This window comes from Cherax quadricarinatus, chromosome 49 (genome assembly GCF_038502225.1).
Source record: "Cherax quadricarinatus isolate ZL_2023a chromosome 49, ASM3850222v1, whole genome shotgun sequence".
In the NCBI taxonomy this organism is placed as follows: domain Eukaryota; kingdom Metazoa; phylum Arthropoda; class Malacostraca; order Decapoda; family Parastacidae; genus Cherax; species Cherax quadricarinatus.
In genome coordinates this window covers 9997516-10015878 of record NC_091340.1, presented here as the reverse complement: position 1 = coordinate 10015878, position 18363 = coordinate 9997516, and the positions used below count along the sequence as shown (strand labels likewise).

The 18363-nt window shown below is 37.5% G+C and overlaps 1 protein-coding gene across 2 annotated transcripts in view; it reads left to right on the top strand.

Moving 5' to 3' along the window:
• The window catches only part of LOC128696998 (macrophage mannose receptor 1), a 291694-nt gene that overhangs the window by 259082 nt on the left and 14249 nt on the right, over positions 1 to 18363 (top strand). For both annotated transcript variants that reach the window (XM_070095183.1, XM_070095184.1), the window contains 6 exons: positions 94 to 228; positions 1745 to 1922; positions 2756 to 2882; positions 11107 to 11228; positions 12002 to 12166; positions 12380 to 12445. In XM_070095183.1, the coding sequence (XP_069951284.1) occupies positions 94 to 228; positions 1745 to 1922; positions 2756 to 2882; positions 11107 to 11228; positions 12002 to 12166; positions 12380 to 12445 (793 nt within the window). The remainder of the gene's footprint in view (positions 1 to 93; positions 229 to 1744; positions 1923 to 2755; positions 2883 to 11106; positions 11229 to 12001; positions 12167 to 12379; positions 12446 to 18363) is intronic.

Here is an 18363-nt window from a genome sequence, read left to right as displayed (position 1 = left end):
ATTGGTCGCATTCGGAGGTAATCGTTATGCGGGGGTCCACTGTATAGTATTTACCAGTACACTAATATTGATATGCAGTAAATGTTCGTACAGGAAGCCGAGTCAGCTTGTGTGAACGAGGGAGCTCACTTGGCCTCGGTCCATGACCTCTCAGAGGATGCCTTGATGTGGGTCCTCACTCAGGAAAGTGCTGTTGATGATGCCTGGCTTGGCTTCAACAATTTACAGGTAGTACAGTATTAGTTCACCCTGTTAATTTATTGATGTGGAGTTAAAGCCTATTGATTACTCTAGACTCATTGAGGCTTCACATAATTTCACCTACAGGCAAGAATATTTTAATCCCTACAATAGGGATGGAAGTACTCTCGGCATATTTATACGTACTGAGAAAAATACACCTCAGTGTGTATGTCCTGTCTGATTTATTTGACTGTTCAACTGTTAGTCTATTAAATGGAGGGATTACTACCTCTTAATGGTTATAGTTATACAAATAACCCGCACATAAAAGAGAGAAGCTTACGACGATGTTTCGGTCCGACTTGGACCATTTACAAAGTCACACTTTGTAAATGGTCCAAGTCGGACCGAAACGTCGTCGTAAGCTTCTCTCTTTTATGTGGGGGTTATTTGTGTATCATTCCAGTCATGGTATTGTGCCTTTTTTTGTTATTATTGGTTATAGTTATGTAAGATAAGAAAAAGATGGAATTTGTAAAACACTTGAACCTTTAAGGTGACACAGCACTTTTGATAATAAAAAAAGTTAGGGTGCAGCCATGCATATTAATAATTACAAGCAAAAAAATATAATAAATAATAATAAATTAATAAATAATAACTCATAAATAATAAATTAAACCCATGACTCACAGAAATATTAATACTATTATACAAAATTAAAAAAAAAACATTTAATTCATAATGTTCATGAACTTATCTAAAATTTTAAAATGTTAGGATCAAAATAATAATAAGAGTATTATAATTATTACAATTCAGAATTTGTTATATTAAAAACTAGCACTAAACCCACACATGTCACCAGAGTCAAAATAAATACAGGAGGGCCCCACTTTACAGCATTTCACTAATACAGCAGTTTTCAATTATACCCATTCTTCATTTATTCAGACTTCCTACAATAAATGTATTCACCACTCACTATAAGCTAAAGGTGAAAATATTTTAAGGTAAGTACTGTGTGTACTGTATATGTATTTTTTAGGCCTAGCACTATTGCACACTTAATATATGATGGTGTAAACATGTTATCAAGCTTTTACATGCATTTGAAAGTGAAAAAAGGCTATAATTCACTCTACAGCAATTTTTGCTTTACAGTCATAGCCCAGATCCTAACCTGCTGTATAAGCAGGGCCCCCTGTCCTTCACTATGATCAAACTGACAGCAAGTTGTGTATTGTCATCCTTGCACTCAGCTGTCTTATAAAGCTCCCTTATATAGTGCTGTCTTTGTAAATGCAATTAAAAAAGTACATTCAAAATTGAATAACATGTGGAAAAATCTTCCTAGTACATGCTAATAAATTTTTTATGGACTTTTTTTTACTGTATGAAAAATTGCACTACATAGAGGCACTTGTGAGTTAATTTTAGGGCTGCCTGAAATGCTCTACATAATCAGGGATTTTCACTAAGTATGCCAGTTATATCAACTAATCCTCTATAAATTAGATTATGTACTTTTTAGAAATAAAAATTATTATTCTCATGATAGAGCCAACAGGTGTACAAGTGGTGTGATGGGTGGCCAACCATGTACACTAACTGGGACAGAGATCAACCTAATGCTACCTCCAGCGACAACAACTGTGTCCGGGTGAATGTCCACAATGGTCGCTGGTCGGCAGAGAACTGTGAAGAAGTGAGGCCTTTCATCTGCAAGTTTTACAATGGTAAGTGTAAGATTACTGTATACAGTAGTGTAAGTAGGGTGGGAAGTATAGTGTCTGCACTCTGAAGGAGGATGTTACAGTCCTGATAATGGGAAGTATAGTATAGTGCTTGCACTGTGAAAGAGCAGTGGAGATGTTACAGTCCTAGAGGTGGGAGATGCATAGCCTGCATTCTGAAGGATGGGTGAGGATGTTAGTCCTGAAAATGGGAAGTACAGTGCTTCCACTCTGAAGGATGAGTGAGGATGTTACAGTCCTGAAAACTGGAAGTATAATGCCTGCAATCTGAAAGAGAGGTGGCAGTGTTAGTCATAGATTTAGGAAGTACAGTGCCTGCCCTCTGTAGGAAGGACAGGGATGTTACAGTTCTAGAGGTGGGAAGTACAGTGCCAGAACTCTTAAAGGTGGGAGGGGATGTTGCAGCCCTAGAGGTGGAAAGTATCCATCACCTTGGAGAACTGAAGGCATTCAGGCTTATTTCAAGGAAGTGGAGCACTGGCCCATATCTTGTATCAAGAGCCCCTCACCAGTATCAAGGAACCTTAAAAGATCCATAAATAAACTTAAATGTGCACTTCTTAGGGAAGTGGAGAAGAATCCTTCCTCTGTAAGACACATGTGTTGTAAGAGGTGACTAAAATGCTAGGAGCCGGGGACTAGTAACCTTTTCTCCTGTATAAATTACTAAATGTAAAAAAAAAAGTTTCTTCTTTTTCAAATCACCCTGCCTTGGTGGGAAACAGCCAGTGTTTAAAAAATGCACTTCTTGGTGTGTATAACCTTTTGTCTGTAATCTTTCCTCAACTAATTTCTGAATTTTCCTTGTGTGGCAGGGACAGTCCCAACCCCAGACCCACCCATCATAGGTCACTGTCCAGATTCTCGCTGGCTGGACCTTGGTGGTGGTTACTGCTACCTCATCATCACTGACCTGAAGTCCTGGAGTGATGCTAATATGGGGTAGGAACATTTCATACACTATTATTTTACATTACATATAAGGTTTATTGACAAATGCAAATCCAGGTTTATAAAGAAGGCTTTCTGGTTATTAGAGGGAGCTATGGGACTTGTCTTGAAGCAGCATTATCATCATTACAGGAAGGCCCTGTTTTTATGGTTATGTTCCGAACCCCTGGCAATAATCAGAAATCACTGGTGGGTGGAAAAGAGCACTTTTTCAATATTGAATGCATTTAAAAACACCTGATAATGTGTTTACATTCTCATATATTAAGTGCTCAACACAGCTAGGCATATAAAACGGATAAATGCACAGTGCATACAATACTTGCCTTAAAATGTGGTGCTGGTTGCCCTGCTCTTACACAACTGTTGTGCAAAAACAGCAGAAAAGCAGAAAAAGCACCAAACATAATGAACATTGGTTCAGTTGAAAACCACTGAAAACATGGAACATCAAAAAGAGGTTGCTGAATATGCGGGGCATTCCTGTATTTTTATTTAGGGGGCTTTGGGGAGCTTATGGATATTTGGCCCCTTTGCTCTGCCCTTGGTGTTGCCACTGCTTATTGACTGTACCTGCATTATAAAGCCAGCAATTCACCTTTATACAACATTGAGTTCACTTTAATCTCTAAAATAGGGATTCAAGTAAATTCTCAATGTACTGTACTGCCTATAAAAAGAGATGCAAACCACTTGGAGTATATATCCTTCTTGATTTTATATATACATGTACACTTGAAAGCACATAAAAGTCTGAAAATATCCAGAATTTTAAATGTACAGTGGAACCTTGACTTATGAGTTTAATTCGTTCCAGGAGCTAGCTCATAACTCAATTTACTCGTACATCAAATTAATTTTCCTCATTTAAATTAATTGAAAAACCATTAATTCATTCCTGCACTCTGGAGACGAGAAAAAATACTTGAATATGACGCTATTATCAACTGTACGGCTTATTTATCTATCACAATTCATCTAATATGACATAATAATCAATATAATTAGCACAGAAACATGATATATACTCTAGAATGAATATAATAGGCCATAATATGGTGGCAGAGGCAGTGGCAGCAGCAGAAAGCGTCTGCCATTTCTGTCTCAATTTGACTATAGTATCTTCCCATGCCCTTACTGTAAGAGAAAACAGAGTATTTTTGAGGCTAACTACAGTAGATCACTATGGCCCATGGTTAGAAATAAGAAATTTGGCCAAATGACTAAAAAAATGCAAACAAGCACGAGAGAACTGCCCCCACAGGGATGTAAACATGTTTACTGCCAACTAGCAGAAGCAATCTGAATTATTATTACGTATGTATTATGCATTATTATTATTAATTTAGGGAACTGAAGCTCTATCATTATTTTAATAATTATTATTATTATTAATTTAGGGAACTGAAGCTCTATCATTATAATAATAATAATAATAATCATATTATACAGTGGAGCCCCGCCTCACGATCAGCTCTCAACTCGAACAATTATGTAAGTGTATTTTTGTAAGTGCTTTTGTATGTGTATTTTTGGGGTTCTGAAACGGACTAATCTAATTTACAATATTCCTTGTGGGGACAAATTCATACGGTAACGGTACCCGAACAGACTTCTGGAATGAATTAATATCGTAAGTCGGGGGTCCACTGTATTATTAGTAGCATTGTATTATTATTCTTGTTATTAATTTAGGGAACTGAAGCTCTATCATTATTATTATTATTATTATTATTTTAGGGAACTGAAGCTCTATCGTTATTATAATAATACAGTAGACCACCATTGAAGAATTGCGGCACAATTTTATGTAACACGTCGTATAATTAATTTAACATGGTTCAGTGTGGGAAGGAAAAAAAAATTCTCTTTTGCTCAAGAGGCCACCTTGTTGTGTAGCAGCCGGGGAGCCATCCCCTACCACTCCCAGACACCACCTCACCATCCTGGCATTCCTAATTCATGTGTGTCCAGTCTTTCTATGCTATTAGGCAGCTGTGTTTGTCAATTGTGTTATAATATATTAATTACTGTATCTTGTATCTGCCAAGCAATCATGACACCCAGTAGCCATACCTGTGTTGCTGAAAGTGGCACAAAGAGGTATAAGCACTTAAGTCTTAGAATTAACAAAGATATTAGACAAGAGATAACCTGTAACCATAATGAAGTGTTACTTTGTACACAGAAAAAGAGGTTAACATGAGTTGGTGTGACTGAATGACTGACTTACTGAGTGACTTGACTGACTTACTGAATGACTTGACTGACTTACTGAGTGACCTGACTGACTGAATGACTTGATTGACTTACTGAGTGACTTGACTGTAATAATATTATATTATTATTATTGCTGAGATGAAAAAGAGAATGATTTCCATAGAATTAAAGCATGAAATCATAGATAAACAAGCGAGGTGTCCAGGTTTTGAGTTGAGGGGGAAGAGGGAGGGGGGAGCTGGTTTGTAACGCAAATGTTGGCTCGTAACTCAGAGCCAAAAATTGACCCAGGGATGGCTCGTATCTCAAAAAACTCGTAAGTTGGAACACTCGTAAGTCAAGCTTCCACTGTACTTGTTGAATTATGAATATTTTAAAGTATATTTTTAACCACCGATATCAGCAATTTTCTCAACTAGTCAAGGTTACAGTATTCAAATTCAAATTTTTATTTCTTTTGCAATACAGAAATAATGTACTAGTTTACATGTAATAAAACATTGTTAGGCACAAAAGAATGCCACTAGTATGTAATGGATTTTGGGGAAACTAATTCTAATGCTTCAAGACTACTTAAGAGTTAGACAAACTATTAATTAGGATTTCTTATGCAGTTAACTACAGTTATAATAGTATTTATAATAACTGATATAACTGTATGTAATTATTTAACCCCTTGACTGTCGCAACCCCCAATCCTGAGGTGTCTCCTGGTGTCGCAAAATTTAAAAAAAAAAAAAAGTTATTTTTTCTTATGAAATGATAGAGAATCTTTTCCCGATTGTAATGACACCAAAAAAAACGAACTTTGATGAAAAACTGATGGAATAACGCTCTTGCGAAGTTAGCGACCTCGGCAATATTTACAAATCGGCGATTTCGCCCACTTTGAGCCCTATTTTCGGCTAATTCCATTGTTCCAGTCGACAAACTCATAGCTATTTCTTTAGAACTCTGTTTTTTCTATCGATTGAGTACAAGAAACTGCCCATTTACCGATTTCAACTACCCAATAACGTGGTCAGAAATTTGCAATTTGGCCAATTTCACGAAAATTAAAAAACATGACAATTTCAAAATAAGGTCCAGAATGAACAATGCAGACATTCCTGGCTCTAAAATAACATTTTCTTTGTTCATCAGTCACGTCTCCAGGCCCCTTTGATATTACTCTTGCTTTCTATTTTGAATTTTTATTCAAACAAAAAATAGAAGATTTATTGTTATGCAGACTACTGCAATATTGTAATAATTGTATAATGTCAACCCATTCATGACTGCATATTAGAATGGCCAGTTGGACATTTATTGGACAATGACATCATTTGTTTACTTTTGAACATCGGCAAAAATCAAACATTTCCCCTACTTTGAGCTCCATTTCCAGGTTCTTTTTATAGTAAAATCAATCAAAATCACCTCTATTTCTATAATATGTTTTTCATTCTATCAAATGAGACCAAGAAAACGAGAATATAACCATAAATACTATACGAAAATAGACCACAAAGTTGGGGCATTTTAATTAAAAAAAAAACATTCAGAGTTTATTTTTCTCATCATGCGCTGTGTGCTCCAGGATTTTTTTTATATGGTGCACACTGACCACACAGACCCATTCTCAAACATGTGGGCCTACCAGCTTTCTCCTGCTTGATTTGAAGCTGCTAGAATTTATGAGTATACATACGTCAAACACGGTACCTCATAAGACATATATATACGACCAAAACATTCAAAGGGATAATGTATTTACCTCTGAGATATTTCCTACCATTGATTTTTCCATCTTGATCTTGTATAATATAATATATTTTAAAAGGCACAGTGATAAGCTAATAGAAGGCCTTTGTATGATCCATTCAGGTTTACCACTGATAATAATAATACAGTAATGTAATTATACAAATCACTTCCAATAGGTAGTAGGTAGTAGGTAGTAGGTTGGTAGACAGCAACCACCCAGGGAGGTACTACCGTCCTGCCAAGTGAGTGTAAAACGAAAGCCTGTAATTGTTTTACATGATGGTAGGATTAAGATAAGATAAGATAAGATTTCGTTCGGATTTTTAACCCCGGAGGGTTAGCCACCCAGGATAACCCAAGAAAGTCAGTGCGTCATCGAGGACTGTCTAACTTATTTCCATTGGGGTCCTTAATCTTGTCCCCCAGGATGCGACCCACACCAGTCGACTAACACCCAGGTACCTATTTGCTGCTAGGTGAACAGGACAACAGGTGTAAGGAAACGTGTCGGAATTTCCACCCGCCGGGAATCGAACCCGGGCCCTCCGTGTGTGAAGCGGGAGCTTTAGCCACCAGGCCACTGGGCCTGTCTCATAAATATGCAAGATTACAGGTACGTCTTGCTACTTCTACTTACACTTAGGTCACACTACACATACATGTACACGTTTATTTATACACACTCATCTGAGTTTTCTTTGATTTTATCTTAATAGTTCTTGGTCTTATTACTTTTCCTTTTATATCCATGGGGAAGTGGAATAAGAATCTTTCCTCCGTAAGCCATGCGTGTTGTAAAAGTCAACTAAAATGCCGGGAACAATGGGCCAGTAACCCCTTTTCCTGTAAAGATTACTAAAAAGAATAAGAAGAAAATTGTTAAAGTGGGAAGTCTGAATATGCGTGGATGTTGTGCAAATGATAAGAAAGAGATGATTGTGGATGTTATGAATGAGAAGAAACTGGTTGTCCTGGCTTTAAGTGAAACAAAGCTGAAGGGGGTGGGAGAGTTTCAATGGAGAGGAATAAATGGGATTAGGTCAGGGGTTTCAAATCGAGTTAGAGCTAAAGAAGGAGTAGCAATAATGTTGAAGGATAAGCTATGGCAGGAAAAGAGGGACTACAAATGTATAAATTCAAGGATTATGTGGAGTAAAATAAAGATTGGATGTGAAAAGTGGGTTATAATAAGCGTGTATGCACCTGGAGAAGAGAGAAGTATAGAGGAGAGAGAGAGATTCTGGGAAATGTTGAGTGAATGCTTGGGGAGTTTTGAATCAAGTGTGAGAGTAATGGTGGTTGGGGATTTCAATGCTAAAGTGGGTAAAAATGTTATGGAGGGAGTAGTAGGTAAATTTGGGGTGGCAGGGGTAAATGTAAATGGGGAGCCTTTAATTGAGCTATGTGTAGAAAGAAATTTGGTAATAAGTAATACATATTTTATGAAAAAGAGGATAAATAAATATACAAGGTATGATGTAGCACGTAATGAAAGTAGTTTGTTAGATTATGTATTGGTGGATAAAAGGTTGATGGGTAGGCTCCAGGATGTACATGTTTATAGAGGGGCAACTGATATATCGGATCATTATTTAGTTGTAGCTACAGTTAGAGTAAGAGGTAGATGGGAAAAGAGGAAGGTGGCAACAACAAGTAAGAGGGAGGTGAAAGTGTATAATCTAAGGGAGGAGGAAGTTCGGGCGAGATATAAGCGACTATTGGCAGAAAGGTGGGCTAGTGCAAAGATGAGTAGTGGGGGGGTTGAGGAGGGTTGGAATAGTTTTAAAAATGCAGTATTACAATGTGGGGCAGAAGTTTGTGGTTATAGGAGGGTGGGGGCAGGAGGAAAGAGGAGTGATTGGTGGAATAATGAAGTAAAGGGTGTGATAAAAGAGAAAAAGGTAGCTTACGAGAGATTTTTACAAAGCAGAAGTGTTATAAGAAGAGCAGAGTATATGGAGAGTAAAAGAAAGGTGAAGAGAGTGGTGAGAGAGTGCAAAAGGAGAGCAGATAAAAGAGTGGGAGAGGCACTGTCAAGAAATTTTAATGAAAATAAGAAAAAATTTTGGAGTGAGTTCAACAAGTTAAGAAAGCCTAGGGAAAGTATGGATTTGTCAGTTAAAAACAGAGTAGGGGAGTTAGTAGATGGGGAGAGGGAGGTATTAGGTAGATGGCGAGAATATTTTGAGGAACTTTTAAATGCTGAGGAAGAAAGGGAGGTGGTAATTTCATGCACTGGCCAGGGAGGTATACCATCTTTTAGGAGTGAAGTAGAGCAGAATGTAAGTGTGGTGGAGGTACGTGAGGCATTACATAGAATGAAAGGGGGTAAAGCAGCTGGAACTGATGGGATCATGAAAGAAATGTTAAAAGCAGGGGGGGATATAGTGTTGGAGTGGTTGGTACTTTTGTTTAATAAATGTATGAAAGAGGGGAAGGTACCTAGGGATTGGCGGAGAGCATGTATAGTCCCTTTATATAAAGGGAAAGGGGACAAAAGAGATTGTAAAAATTATAGAGGAATAAGTTTACTGAGTATATCAGGAAAAGTATACGGTAGGGTTATAATTGAAAGAATTAGAGGCAAGACAGAATGTAGAATTGAGGATGAGCAAGGAGGCTTCAGAGTGGGTAGGGGATGTATAGATCAAGTGTTTACATTGAAGCATATATGTGAACAGTATTTAGATAAAGGTAGGGAAGTTTTTATTGCATTTATGGATTTAGAAAAGGCATATGATAGAGTGGATAGAGGAGCAATGTGGCAGATGTTGCAAGTATATGGAATAGGTGGTAAGTTACTAAATGCTGTAAAGAGCTTTTATGAGGATAGTGAGGCTCAGGTTAGGGTGTGTAGAAGAGAGGGAGAATACTTCCCGGTAAAAGTAGGTCTTAGACAGGGATGTGTAATGTCACCATGGTTGTTTAATATATTTATAGATGGGGTCGTAAAAGAAGTAAATGCTAGGGTGTTCGGGAGAGGGGTGGGATTAAATTGTGGGGAATCAAATTCAAAATGGGAATTGACACAGTTACTTTTTGCTGATGATACTGTGCTTATGGGAGATTCTAAAGAAAAATTGCAAAGGTTAGTGGATGAGTTTGAGAATGTGTGTAAAGGTAGAAAGTTGAAAGTGAACATAGAAAAGAGTAAGGTGATGAGGGTATCAAATGATTTAGATAAGGAAAAATTAGATATCAAATTGGGGAGGAGGAGTATGGAAGAAGTGAATGTTTTCAGATACTTGGGAGTTGACGTGTCGGCAGATGGATTTATGAAGGATGAGGTTAATCATAGAATTGATGAGGGAAAAAAGGTGAGTGGTGCGTTGAGGTATATGTGGAGTCAAAAAACGTTATCTATGGAGGCAAAGAAGGGAATGTATGAAAGTATAGTAGTACCAACACTCTTATATGGATGTGAAGCTTGGGTGGTAAATGCAGCAGCGAGGAGACGGTTGGAGGCAGTGGAGATGTCCTGTCTAAGGGCAATGTGTGGTGTAAATATTATGCAGAAAATTCGGAGTGTGGAAATTAGGAGAAGGTATGGAGTTAATAAAAGCATTAGTCAGAGGGCAGAAGAGGGGTTGTTGAGGTGGTTTGGTCATTTAGAGAGAATGGATCAAAGTAGAATGACATGGAAAGCATATAAATCTATAGGGGAAGGAAAGAGGGGTAGGGGTCATCCTCGAAAGGGTTGGAAAGAGGGGGTAAAGGAGGTTTTGTGGGTGAGGGGCTTGGACTTCCAGCAAGCGTGCATGAGCGTGTTAGATAGGAGTGAATGGAGACGAATGATACTCGGGGCCTGACGATCTGTTGGAGTGTGAGCAGGGTAATATTTAGTGAAGGGATTCAGGGAAACCGGTTATTTTCATATAGTCGGACTTGAGTCCTGGAAATGGGAAGTACAATGCCTGCACTTTAAAGGAGGGGTTTGGGATATTGGCAGTTTGGAGGGATATGTTGTGTATCTTTATACGTATATGCTTCTAAACTGTTGTATTCTGAGCACCTCTGCAAAAGCAGTGATAATGTGTGAGTGTGATGAAAGTGTTGAATGATGATGAAAGTATTTTCTTTTTGGGGATTTTCTTTCTTTTTTGGGTCACCCTGCCTCGGTGGGAGACGACCGACTTGTTGGAAAAAAAAAAAAAAAAAAACTTCCAATAGTACTAATCATAAACACAACAAACTTTAGGATTTGTATACTGAAAGTAGAGGTGTTGGTAAAATGTATTTTTCTCTCTAGTTGCTTGCAAGAGGATGCCAGCCTAGCATCAATACATTCAGAAGAAGAGATGAAGCTTATCACCATGGCAGTAAAAAATTATCAACTGCCATTCTGGATTGGTCTTGTACAAAAAGCATATGGTGAGTGCAGTGATCATGATACATGTTTGACCATGGCTCCTTAATAATAATAAAAAACAGTATGTCTTCGTTCAGAATACCACCTTAAGAATGAAACAGAGCTTTTTGATTATGTAGTTCAGTGCCATGTCTATTTTAAGAGACAAAACACAACTGTTTTGTTTGTTCTCAATCATTATTAAGCTGTGAGTGATACTGCAGTAGGATGGACTGATATGATTGGTTTTATGTCCATTTTGTGGCTTATGAATTTTAATGCAGGAATGTCCCAACAGAAAAAGCAATAAATGAAAATTTGGTATCATCACTGATATGTAAATCCTTAGTGCAATGTACTTTTAAAATAATGGGTCAAATTCACTAGGTAAACTGTATTTCTGCTGTTTATTGCAATACAATGGTACCTCGGGATACGAATAGCCCAAAACAATTATGTAAGTGTATTTATGTAAGTGCTTTTGTAAGTGTATTTTTGGGGGTCTGAAACAGATTAGCCTAATTTATATTATTCCTTATGGGAACAAATTCATTTGGCATCGGCACTCGAACGGCCTTCTGAAACGAAATAAATTTGTATCCTGATGTACCACTGTATATCTGTAAAATATACACAGTGCTATATTAGGTATAGAGTACTTCAGTGTTTTTTTTTTTGTACTTTTAATGAATTAATGAACACAGACAATCCCTCACTAGTTTGTTACATTGAAAGTTTACTTTTTGTAAGGAGTCGTTAGGCAAATAGAGAAATATAAAACAATGTTAACCACTAGGTGACTTTGGCTGGAGTGATGGCAGTGGGTTCGACTTCTTCAACTGGCAGAGTGGTCAGCCAAACAGTGATGAGGAACAGTGTACAGAGATCAGTCCTACTTCTGGCCTCTGGAATGATGCTGTGTGCTCCAATATTAGATTTTCTATCTGCAAAATTTTGAAAAGTACAGTAATTACATTTCATTACACTTCAATTAGAACTACAAACTGAAAATATATATCTCACAAGATACTAATAAAATCTAATAAAATTAGATCATTACATTAATTAGAACTACAGTTTAAGAATATATCTCAAAAGATACTAATAAAAACCTAAAATTAGAATATTAATATAAATTATATATGGTTATTTAATCCTTATTATGTATTTACAGTTCAGGATGAGAAGCCTACCAAGCCTGTTCCCACAGGCTCAGTGACCACAAACTCTCCTCATGGAGGTACGTAATATACCAACTCACTAAGTTACATAGTTTGTCTAACTTCCTATATTTTCTACAAGGGCTTCCAAGAAATTTTGCAAGGGACCACTCAAAGATTAACATCCCCCTACCCCAAGCAAAACTGAAATTTATAAGTTAGGTAAAGTAAGATATACAGTATTATATTTATTTTTTAATGATTAAGATATATTACTGTGGTTTGGTGCTATATACAGCCTGGCTTATCAGAAATTTGCATAAGAATATTTTATTATCTAACCCTTTGACTGTTTCGGTCGTATATATATGTCTTATGAGCCACCGTGTTTGACGTGTATATACAGTGGACCCCCGCATAACGATATTAATCCGTTCATGAGAGCTCATTGTTATGCGAAATTATCGTTATGCGAATGAATTTTCCCCATAAGAAATAATGGAAATCAAATTAACCCTTTCAGGGTCCAAGGCCCAAATCTGGAGTCACGCACCAGTGTCCAAGAATTTTCAAAAAAAAAAATGTTATTTTTTCTTATGAAATCGTAGAGAATCTTTTTGTGAAGGTAATAAAACAAAAAGTACCAAATTTGGTGGAAAATTGACGAAATTATGCTCTCGCGAATTTTGATGTGTCAGCGATATTTACGAATCGGCGATTTTGCCGACTTTGACTCCCATTTTAGGCCAATTACATTATTCCAATCAACCAAATTCTTAGCTATTTCATTAGTATTACTTCTATTCTATCGATTGAGCACAAGAAATCGCCAAGTCAACTGTTTCAACTACAAAATAAAGTGATCGGAAATTGTTAATTTGGCCAATTTAACACAAAGTTCAAAATATTCCAATTTCAAAATAGGGTCCAGAATAAACAATGTAGGCATTCCTGGCACTAAACTAACATTTCCTCTGTTCATTAGTTATGTTTTGAGGCTTTACAAATAAATTCCATTTTGATCTTTTATTCACATAATGAATTTTTATTCACACCAAAAAATAGAAGATTTACTGTTATGCAATACTGTAATAATTGTATAAATATCATCACCATATTTGTGAATGTATATTAGACCCACCAGCTGACTTGTATTAGACGTGTGAGGTCGTTTGTTTACTCTTGAATATCGGCAAAAATTTAACATTTCCGCTACTTTGAGCTCAGTTTCAAGCCATTTCCAGTGCTAAAACCAATCAAAATCATCTCTATTTCTATAATATGTCTTCCATTCTATCAAATGAGACCAAGAAATCGCAAATACAACTATAAAAAACATACGAAAAAACACTGCAAAGTTGCTGTTTTAATCGAAAAATCATGATTTCAGTTTTTTCTCTCATTATACACAGTGTGCTGCAGGATCTGTTTTATGTGGTGCACACATACCACATAGATGTATTCTCTCATATCTAGGCCCAAATGTACCACTCACAGTTTATCAGAGTGAGCTGAGCTCATGGCGTAGATCTACGGTTTGGACACTCACCGTAAAGCCGTAGATCTATGGGATGGACCCTGAAAGGGTTAATCCGTGCAAGACACCCCAAAGTATGAAAAAAAAACATTTTTACCACATGAAATATTAATTTTAATACACACAAACTGAAAAAGGCATGCACAATTACATGACACTTACCTTTATTGAAGATCTGGTGATGATTGATGGGATGGGAGGAGGAGAGAGTCTTAATGTTTAGAAGGGGAATCCCCTTCCATTAAGACTTGAGGTGTCAAGTCCTTTTCTGGGGTTACTTCCCTTCTTTTAATGCCACTAGGACCAGCTTCAGAGTCACTGGACTTCTGTCGCACAACATATCTGTCCATAGTGGCCTGTACCTCTCGTTTCTTTATGACTTCCCTAAAGTGTTTCACAACATTGTCGGTGTAATAGTCACCAGCACAGCTTGCAATAGCTGTGTGAGGGTGATTTTTATCCATAAAGGTTTGCACTTTCAGCCACATTGAACAGATTTCCTTAATCTTTGTAGTAGGCAACTTCTTCAATTTATCTCTCCCCTCCTCCAAACCAGTTTCCTCAGGTCTGGCCTCTTGCTGTTGAAGTTGATCTAGCAGCTCATCAGTGGTTAGTTCTTCATTGTCCTCCTCCACCAACTCTTCCACATCATCCCCACTAACCTCCAACCCCAAGGACTTTCCCAATGCCACAATGGATTCCTCAACTGGCATACTCCTCTCAGGGTTAGCCTGAAACCCTTCAAAATCCCTTTGGTCTACACATTCTGGCCACAGTTTCTTCCAAGCAGAGTTCAAGGTCCTCTTAGTCACTCCCTCCCAAGCCTTACCTATAAGGTTTACACAATTGAGGATATTAAAGTGATCTCTCCAAAACTCTCTTAGAGTCAGTTGAGTTTCTGAGGTCATTACAAAACACCTTTCAAACAGAGCTTTTGTGTTCAGTTTTTTGAAGTTTGCAATAACCTGCTGGTCCATGGGCTGCAGGAGAGGAGTGGTATTAGGAGGCAAAAACTTCACCTTAATGAATTTCATGTCCCCATAAAGTCGCTCTGCCACGTCTGTAGGATGACCAGGGGCTTTGTCTAACACCAGGAGGCACTTAAGGTCTAATTTAATTTCAGTTAGGTAATCTTTCACATTGGGGGCAAATGCATGGTGTAACCAGTCATAGAAAAAGTCCCTAGTGACCCATGCCTTACTGTTTGCCCTCCACAGCACACACAAATTAGCCTTAAGGATATTCTTTTGCCTGAACGCTCTGGGAGTTTCTGAGTGATACACTAATAAAGGCTTCACTTTGCAATCACCACTAGCATTGGAACACATCAACAGAGTAAGCCTGTCTTTCATAGGCTTATGTCCTGGGAGTGCCTTTTTCTCCTGAGTAATGTAGGTCCTGCTTGGCATTTTCTTCCAAAACAGGCCTGTTTCATCACAATTAAACACTTGTTCAGGTTTCAGTCCTTCACTGTCTATGTACTCCTTGAATTCCTGCACATATTTTTCAGCTGCTTTGTGGTCCGAACTGGCAGCCTCACCATGCCTTATCACTATGTATGCCACTACGCTTCTTAAATCTCTCAAACCAACCTTTGCTGGCCTTAAATTCACTCACATCATCACTAGTTGCAGGCATTTTTTTTAATTAAATCCTGATGCAACTTCCTAGCCTTTTCACTTATGATCACTTGAGAGATGCTATCTGTTTTTCATTTATCCACACCAATAAGTCTCTCAACATCTTCCATCACTTGCGATCTCTGTTTCGAAAACACAGTTGAACCTTTGGCAAGAACAGCTTCCTTGATTGCCTTTTTGTTGCCCACAATAGTAGCGATAGTTGACTGGGGTTTATTATACAACCTGGCCAGCTCGGAGACACTCACTCCACTTTCATACTTATCAATGATCTCTTTCTTCATCTCTATAGTAATTCTCACCCTTATTCCTGTAGGGTTGGCACTAGAAGCTTTCTTGGGGCCCATGGTCACTTATTTTGCAGATAAAATCACCAAAAACACTGTAATAATACGAAATGTTCCGATTGTATGCTTGGATGTTACTGCGGAGGCTGGCTGGTAAACAATGCCACCGGCGGAACATGTGAGGCTGGCTAAGGCCGCACATTAGACGTGTCTCGGACGAACAGCGTTGAGCGGGTTTTTTAGCGGTATGCGAGGCAAAATCTTAGCGATAAAATGTATCGGTATGCGGATTTAACGTTATGTAAGGCCAACGGTATGCGGGGGTCCACTGTACTCATAAATTCTAGCGGCTTCAAATCAAGCAGGAGAAAGCTGGTAGGCCCACATGTGAGAGAATGGGTCTGTGGTCAGTGTGCACCATATAAAAAAAAAATCCTGCAGCACGCAGTGCATAATGATAAAAAGAAAACTGACCGTTTTTTTTAACCTTTGACTGTTTCGGTCGTATATATACGTCTTACGCGCCACTGTTTCGGACGTATTTATACGCGGAAATTCTAGCGGCTTCAAATCAAGCAGGAGTAAGCTGGTAGGCCCACATGTAAGAGAATGGGTCTGTGTGGTCAGTGTGCACCACATAAAAAAAAACCTGCAGCACGCAGTGCGTAATGAGAAAAAAAAAACTGACCGTTTTTTTGGATTAAAATGCCGACTTTGAGGTGTATTTTCGTATAGTATTTATCATTGTATTCTTGTTTTCGTGGTCTCACGTGATAAAATGGAAAACATATTACAGAAATAGATGTGATTTAGATTACTTTCATGATGAAAACAACCTTGAAATTGAGCTCAAAGTAGCAGAAATGTTCTATTTTTACCAATGTTCAGGAGTAAGCAAATCATACCACATGTCCAATACGTCAACTGGGGAGTCTGATATTCTTTCACTAGTGCATTGATATTATTTATACCATTTTTACAATAATGCAGTAGTCTGCATAACTGTAAATTTTGTATTTTTTGTATGAATAAAAAAATCAAAATAGAAAGCAATAGTAATATAAGAGGGGCCTAGAGACGTGACTAATGAACAGAGGATATGTTATTTTAATGCCAAGAATATCTACATTGTTTATTCTGGACCCTATTTTGAAATTGGCACCTTTTTTAATTTGCACGAAATTGGCCAAAGTGCCAGTTTCTGATCACTTTATTGGGTAGTTCAAATCGGTAAATGGGCGGTTTCTTGTACACAACTGACAGAAAAAAATGGAGCTCTAAAGAAATTGCTATGATTTTGGTCAACTGGAACAACGGAATTGGTCAAAAACAGGGCTCAAAGTCGGCGAAATCGCCGATGTGTATATGTTGCCGAGACCGCTAACTTCGCGGGAGCGTAATTCTGTGAGTTTTCGACCAAATTTCGTACTTTTGGTGTCATTACCATCAGGAAAAGATTCTCTATCATTTCACAAGAAAAAATAATTTTTTTTTTTTTTCCAAAAATTTTGCGACAGGATGACAGTCTCAGAAAGGGGCTTGCGACAGTCGAAGGGTTAATTAAGATGCCAAATTTGTGGTCTATTTTCGTATAGTATTTATGGTTATATTCTCGTTTTCTTAGTCTCATTTGATAGAATGGAAAACATATAGAAATAGAGGTGATTTTGATTGGTTTTACTATGAAAACAACCTTGAAATGGAGCTCAAAGTAGGGGAAATTTTTTATTTTTGCCAATGTTCAAAAGTAAACAAACGATGTCATTGTCCAATAAATGTCCAACTGGCCATTCTAATATGCAGTCATGAATGGGTTGACATTATACAATTATTACAATATTGCAGTAGTCTGCATAACAGTAAATCTTCTATTTTTTGTTTGAATAAAAATTCAAAATAGAAAGCAAGAGTAATATCAGAGGGGCCTGGAGATGTGACTGATGAACAAAGAAAATGTTATTTTAGAGACAGGAATGTCTGCATTGTTCATTCTGGACGCTATTTTGAAATTGTCATATTTTTTAATTTTCGTGAAATTGGCCAAATTGCAAATTTCTGACCATGTTATTGGGTAGTTGAAATCGGTAAATGGGCAGTTTCTTGTACTCAGTCAATATAAAAAATGGAGTTCTAAAGAAATACCTATGAGTTTGGTCGACTGGAACAATGGAATTAACTGAAAATAGGGCTCAAAGTGGGCAAAATCGCCTATTCGTAAATATCGCCGAGGTCACTAACTTTGCGAGAGCATAATTCTGTCAGTTTTCCATCAAATTTCGTTCTTTTGGTGTCATTACCATCGGGAAAAGATTCTCTATCATTTCATAAGTTTTTTTTTTTTTTAAATTTTTTGACACCAGGAGACACCTCAGGATTTGGGGTTTAGACAGTCAAGGGGTTAAACTGGGAACTTATGCATATGTTTGGTATATACAAAACATGAATAAGAAAGCCAGTAGACAGTTTAGTGTGCAAAAATTTGCCAGTGGAATGTTAGACATTATTTTTATATTATAAGAGTTGCAATTTGAGAA